The sequence below is a fragment of the Cupressus sempervirens genome, chromosome 9 (assembly GCF_028749045.1).
Source record: "Cupressus sempervirens isolate cs-2001-9-10 chromosome 9, ASM2874904v1, whole genome shotgun sequence".
Taxonomy (NCBI): Eukaryota; Viridiplantae; Streptophyta; class Pinopsida; order Cupressales; family Cupressaceae; genus Cupressus; species Cupressus sempervirens.
The window spans coordinates 8,281,677-8,288,786 of NC_143126.1; the positions used below are offsets into that span (position 1 = coordinate 8,281,677).

General features: G+C 31.1%; 1 protein-coding gene across 4 annotated transcripts; it reads left to right on the forward strand.

Annotated features, from left to right (window-relative positions):
• The first annotated feature begins 5,147 nt into the window (after positions 1-5,147).
• LOC149537356 (protein DMP3-like) lies at positions 5,148-6,902 on the forward strand. Of its 4 annotated transcripts, none has more exons than XM_089800634.1 (2): positions 5,148-5,247; positions 6,085-6,902. In XM_089800634.1, the coding sequence occupies exon 2, from the start codon at positions 6,214-6,216 to the stop codon at positions 6,805-6,807; it is 594 nt and encodes a 197-aa protein (XP_089656760.1). In that variant the 5' UTR covers positions 5,148-5,247; positions 6,085-6,213; the 3' UTR covers positions 6,808-6,902. The 4 variants fall into 4 exon arrangements, with proteins under 4 accessions (XP_089656760.1, XP_089656759.1, XP_089656762.1 ...); XM_089800633.1 differs by having other exon boundaries at positions 5,217-5,266; XM_089800636.1 differs by lacking the exon at positions 5,148-5,247 and adding an exon at positions 5,282-5,618.
• The last annotated feature ends 208 nt before the right edge of the window (positions 6,903-7,110 follow it).

Below are 7,110 nucleotides of genomic sequence, written 5' to 3' on the forward strand. Positions count from 1 at the left end.
ACAAGGCCACTCCTACTAGAGTGATTAAATCTTTTTAAAAGGTCACATTTAAAAATGTTTATTGTAACCTATAACAAGATTTTTTTCTAATATGGCTCACTTTAGAAGACTAAAAATCGGTGACATATTGCTGGCGATTTTTACCAAATTGTGTTTCTAGTAATGTTCTAGTGTCAAACTTGTGTGGATGTTATTATGATGTTTTACTTATTAAAGTTTACATTCTCCAAGTTAGTAATTTTAGAATAATGGACAACTAGCTAATGTTGCTAATTGTTTACAATGGAGACCAAGAAATTGAATGAGAAGATCTAAAATTGTTAAGTGTTTGTTTATTTAAGTGGTACATCTAGACCTGGATAATTGATTCACCCTCCCTTCTCATTTATTGTAAATATTCTAACAATAATTATGGTGACTTACTCATATTTTTCATAGATCAAGGGCACAATCACCTTGATTTCTTTCATAATTTAGATTCTATTATTATTTTAAGTGTAACTTACAATTTCAATGGTGGTTTTAGCTTTTGATATTCATGCATTATTATCTTTGGTTCTAGATTTTAAGGTCACATTAGATATCTCTATGATAATTTATATTACATAGGGTTTGCGATTATTTTCTTCACTCTAATTTTATTTGAATATTGTAATTTCTATTGACAAATATTATTCAATCCATCACATGAGTGGTCATTTAAACCAAATCGTGATTTAATGTTGGAGATAATTCCAAAATAACACAAAGGTGTAGAATATTACTCAAGAGGGCCATATTCATAAGTATGTGGAATGCATGCATGTATATAACTATAACTTATAAGAAAAGTGTATTGAGTCCTTAGATGATGATAAGGTGTCCTTTTGGACTGGATTTTTTTGTTTCCTTTGTGGAAACTATTGTTGTAGCAATGGGGCTTGCAATGGAAGGTAAATAATTATAAAAATTATCCCATAACTAAAAGGCTCATTTGAAGGATAATTTTTGGTAGGTTCTTGATCCATGGGAGAAAGTTATGTAGGCTCAAAATGACTTCAATATATTTGAGATTCATGGAGAGTGAAAATATGTGGTATTTTTTTCTCATTAAGTACATCATGTTGGAAGTGGATGAAAGCATTTCCATACCCATATTTTCCCAATTCTTAATCATTTGCATAGGGATATAAAGTTTGAATTCATTTTATATATTTCTCTTCATTGGCTTAGTTTGTTTCTATTTATAAGGTCAAGGAATGTTAGCTCCTTCATCATCGTTTCATCTTGCATATGTATAATTTTCATCTAGATCTCACGCGACAAGGAACCCCTAATTCTTCTCTATTAGTTGATCTAAATAACCCTGATTTCAGCTTGGTAAATCTATTGGTAAAGGTTTTTGCTTCATTTTCTCCCTCCCATAGGTCCACTTATGTTAATCCCCCTAGAAAAAAAATTTAAAAAATAAGTATTAGAGTAGCCTAAGGAAGACCTAGTTAATTTTTTTTTTAAAGGCTTCACCTCCTAGTCTTCAATGTCAACCTAGAATCTTAATAATTTCTTTTGTAATTCTTCTTCTTTGGGGATTATTCCTCCCTCCTTTTGAGGTCTAATTTGAATATATAGGTGACCCTTTTATACACAAGATATTATCTCTCCAAAATTGTTAAAGATATTATCATTGAGTGTTCTTATATTTTCGAGATGGTTGGAGAGAAAGTGGATGTTCTCTCTATGGTTTATAACCATAACATAGTGTATAAATAACTTTACACTATATCTAAAATTTGTAAGAAAAAAATTAATAGGCTATATATCATGACTTAGGAAGATAAAAAGTAATTCATTGGACCTAGAGGAACAATGATGAGAGCATGTGGTGTGTCACCAGTGACTTTTCCCAAAAATTGAACAAGTGGGAAATTATATAGGACCAAATTAATGAGCTAAAGAACCATATCCCGATGGAGGAGAAAAATATTTTGTGATGGTAAATTTTTTAGCCAATGTGAAGGTGAATTGGCCTTATTTGAATAGATAACTCAAAGACTTCACTTCCTACAAAAATGATATGATTTCTCAATGACCAATCAGTCCATTAATTCTTTCTAGGATGAGACATAGGATAGAATGAAAAAGTACTAGGTGAGGGAGAATAGTGAAAAAAATTAGGTTTTAATAAAGGGTGTTATAGTCTCTAAACTTTCTTCTACTTGATGTCCTCTGAAACATTCCTCCTTCTTGTACAAGTTAAAGGATCTTAATGAACATTTAAAAATGGGTACCTCCTCTTGCCAAGTAGATGTGCTCTACTAGCCTATCTTTTTTCTTCTTTTCTAATTCTTTGTCTAATTTGATGACTCAGTCTATAGGTCTTTGGTTCAATTCTTTTAAGAATTTTCCTTTGCTGGTTAGTTTCTACCATTTACTACTTCTCAAATATTTTTCTGTCATCTTTTAAATACTTGATGTCACTTTGGTTGTTGAGCTCAGGCCCTCTCTTTCTTGATTTAATTAGAACATATACAATTTTTTGAGTAACAATGATGCTTTTTATAATCATTTGAATAATTATTCGACTCTTTCTTTTTATACCATCAAATGGAAAATATTATTTTCATAGTTTTGAGTTACTCTATAAAACTAAAGAAGGCTTTACCTAGATAACTCTCCCATTTCAAAAATCATGAAAAGAAATATTATATAAAAAATGATGATATGTGCAATATTTACAGTCTTTTGAATATTATTAAACATTTTTTTTAAAAAAAAGTTAGCGAAAGGAAAAATATATTATAGTAACAACTAGAAATGCATGATTTGAAAATACAGTTCCATATCTACAATTCCCAAATCCCCCAAGAAACTTGCACCACAATTGAAGAACCAAATTATTTCTTAAGACCCAAGACACCGACTATAAACTAAAGGACCCAATTGAAAACCATCATCACATTGACATACAGATACACCCATTAGAGGGTTTCAAAATTGAGGACCAGATAACCAATATTTTCAAATCTAGCAACCATTCGAGAATTATGGAACCTACAATTTTGTTATTGTTATGCAGTTAGAGAAATTTGACATATGTTTTGTTATGAATTCCTTGATTTGGCTAGGAAAAGAACCTCTCCTATTCCCTTTCCATAATATTTCGAAGATGATGAATAAATTTTTGTTACACTCTTCACTAAAATGCTATGGGAAATCTAGGAATTAAGAAATGAAAATAAGTTTAAACTTTTCGTGGTGATATTAGCCATTCTAGAGATTTCTTTTTTTTTTTTGAAAAGCTAATAGGAGAAGGTTTCATAATAGTAAATGAAATATTTTTTTTAATAAGAAAATAGAGACGAATAAAAAAAGAAACAGCAACAACTCTTCTTCAAAGAATTGTTAAAGCTAGTTAAGCACTACATAGAGACTTGATAAGAGGAACATAACTCTATTTCATATCAATGAGGGTATCAATACACAAAGGTTCTTAATCAAATGCCAAGGCCATCGATCCCATACCATTCTGACATTCCAATGAAGTTTAAATTTTGAGCAAAAGCATTAGTCCTTGAATTCTAAACAACAATCTCAGTCTTTTGTTTAGTTAGTAGTGAAGCATAATAAGTTTATATCTTTAAACAAATATCACACTTCTTTTCAAAAATTGAGATATATGGTCTACTATGTTTCTTTTGAAACTCTATTGCTCTATGTAGACCTAACTATTATTCAGTAGCAATTGCTGAAATATTTACTCGTAAAAAAATGTTAATTTTACATATTAATTATAAGCTCTATAATATAATAAGCTATAACACTTAGTAGAATAAATTTTTATTAATAGCTACAATATATAATAACATTATAGTTAAGGCGTGTATTTTTTTCTTTCATATGTTACCTTTGGAATAGTTGATTTCTCTTTCTCACTAGTTGCACTTTTCAAATTACACTTTCCTACCTTTTCCTAGGATGCCATCTTCTATTAAAGATACAAGATATTCCTCATACCAATATTTTGTCTCCTACAAGGGATTTCTTTCAACCTAATGATTATGGTTTTGGAGCTCCATTTCTAGGAATTTTTAAACTAGATGCTTTGGTTTTAGGTCTCTTTGCCTCTTTGGTAAAGATGGTGTTGCTACTTCTTTGAGATACACTGACCATTAGGCTTCCTTTGTTGGTCCACTTAAAAAAATACCATTGTTTCTTCTCATGTAGAGGATACCATTTTTTGGAGTATTTGCTTGCAAGTTTTATCCATTTTTAACCATTTCTGGATTATTTGCATCGCTAGATCTCGTTCACTTTATCCTTTAAATAAATATTTGTATTTGACCACAAGCTTGCAATTGAATTTTTTGATATTAAAATATTTTAAATATATTAAAGAGCTATTATTGAAATCTTTTCAAAATATATTAAACATATATCTATAAAAAAGGTTAATAAAAGGTTTTTATACGAGAGGAACACCTCTCTTAGTAGAAAAGGAACACCTCTCTTAGTAGCAAATTAAAAATAAAAATAACATTTAATCAAAAGTGTGATAATCCTCTTATAATAACTAGAATATATTGTTCGGATAAACATTGAGTATTGTGTGGATTGAGAAGAATAAGTACGTCGCCTTGAATTTTCCAGTTGATTGGTCAAGCTTTCTAGGTGATTCTTATTGACCATGAAACCTAAACGACAAATTAAAGCAATTCAATGCATTAATTGTGGCCGTGTGTGGCCCAAATTGCATTTATTTTAAGAGAGCCTGGGAGGCGGGAGTCCTAATTTAAGATGTAAGATGTCATAAGCAAAGACAATGTTTCGTAAACCTTTCCCCAACTCTCACCTCTACTAGACATGTGATTTGTCCAATACTTTTTCCATTCAAAATATCTATCCAGTTTGAATAAATCAAGGTTAATGGAGTGCGAGAATTATGAAGTCGTTGCAAGAGAGAATTGTAACCTTAGTCCCCTATTAACTTAATTGTTACAATAATGGCCTACTGCCTATAAAGCTTGCTAAATGCTTAGACATGTTACTAAATAAAATAACGTGTTAGCAGTCATTGTTGAATAGATCATTTCAATGTCTTTAGTCCAATTTGTTTGAGAGTAAATGGTCATTACTTTTGACACGCTAACAAAAACTAATGCAAACTGTCTCGTGAGGTGCTGGAGAAACGAAAACCACTACTATTTAAACACTTGCATTTGTCTAGGCTATAAGCGAGGAGTTTCTGCGCCCCTCTACAAGAAGAAGCAGGTAGGTTTCTGTTATACAGGTATCATATGCTTTACATCAAATTGTTAAATTTCGTCTTGTTAATGGATGTAGGCTTTGTTGTCATGACAGTTTAATGTGTAGTACCTTTTGTTTTTAGGATAAGTATTGAGATAGGAAGATAAAATAGTTGGTACTGTCTATAGTTGTTTTTTTCATAAGAGTTTCAGTAGAGAAGAGTGTCAATAGTCATGAATTTTTTGTGCGTTCAATTTTTTTATTTGTATTGGATAGTTTATCAATAATTTTTTATATACTAATATTTAATATTTTTTTTGTATAGAGATAAAAATAGGTTCAGACTAGCCAGAGTCAACAATACAATGGTAATTTGTGAACCTCTAATTCAAGAGGTCTGGGGTTTCGAATCTACTTTAATCTAAATATTTATAAAATTATATAATAAACTTTTTTAATATGAAAAGAAAAACAGATACTAATGTTGAATGCAGAGACAAAAAAGAAATATTTATCAAGATCTGATATACAATTTAAACTCTACAAATACACAAAATTAGCTTTAACTGTTACTGAGATGCTTCCCCTAATCCAAATATTTTAAAGGTTGATATTCTTTAAGATGACCACCGATTAGAGAGTTGTGTTCTCACTCAATGTCCCTTGTTTCACGAAATATGTTGTCTCGATACTTTATTATATTTACATGTGAAACCCTATAACTAAGAGTATAAAGAGATGACAAGTTCTATTCCGGTCTGTTGTTAGGTACTCTTTTTTGAAGACTTGAATTGTTCCATAAAAGGGTACTAGTAAATATCTCAAATCTTTTAAGTGCTTATAAGTTTGGATGTTTTACAGCTTCTTGATAGAATAATTTCTGATTCGAGAAAGGCTTAAAAGAGAGTTCAGAGAGGCAGATAAGACTTGTTGGATTTTCCCTATCCAACCGCTACACTAAAGTTGGAGGAGAAGTCAGAGAGCAGAGCCATGGAAGAAGGGCAGAAAACAACGGACTCATTTTCAATCCACAAAACAGCTGAGAAGGTGTCTACTTATTCGGTGCCATCTACACTATCAAATCTTTCAAAGGTTTTGCCCACTGGGGTTCTGTTTGTATTTCAGGCACTGTCTAATCTCATTGCCAGTGACAAATCCTGTGAAAAGTGGAATAAGATTTTGGTGGCATGCATCTTGGGCATTCTAGGAATCGCTTCCTTCATTTTGTCATTGACAGACACATTCAAAGATGACTCTACAGGTAAAGTTCATTATGGAATTGCCACCAAAAGTGGTTTAGCCACTATGGGCAGAAACAAAAATGGAAAAACAAAGCCTCCTATAGAGAAAGACTATAAGCTTAAATTAATGGATATAGTGCACTCTATTCTGGCAGTTGTGGTTTTTGCTGTTCTTGCTCTTACAGATAAAAATATAGTCAATTGTTTGTATCCTTCGGCTGAAGACAGCATAAACAAGCTACTACAAGCACTGCCCCTTATTGTGAGTTTTGGAAGCTGTGTGATATTTGCTTTATTTCCATCCAAAAGGCAAGGAATCAGTCACCCAGTTACACTAAATTGATAGAGTCAAAGTCTCGATACAATCTGTCTTTGTTTCCATGCAATATATTCAGATCATACAATATCTATTCAAGTTTAGCTTATTTTATTTTCTTACTCGAGTAGAGTTTCAACCCTTACATTTTTGTTTATCTAAAGTTAAATTATATTCAATGTTTTATCTAAATTTCTCATTAGTCAACTCAAATTGTTCCAGACTTCTATATAATAAGGCATTTGTAATGTAGTATTTGCCTGTGATCATCTTGATCGGCTGATTTTTAATCTTGTCATCAAGAATGCTTTATAATATTTTGAATGAATA

Excerpts from the sequence above, each read along its gene's own strand:
- LOC149537356 (XM_089800634.1), top strand. The coding sequence starts at position 6,214 with ATGGAAGAAGGGCAGAAAACAACGGACTCATTTTCAATCCACAAAACA.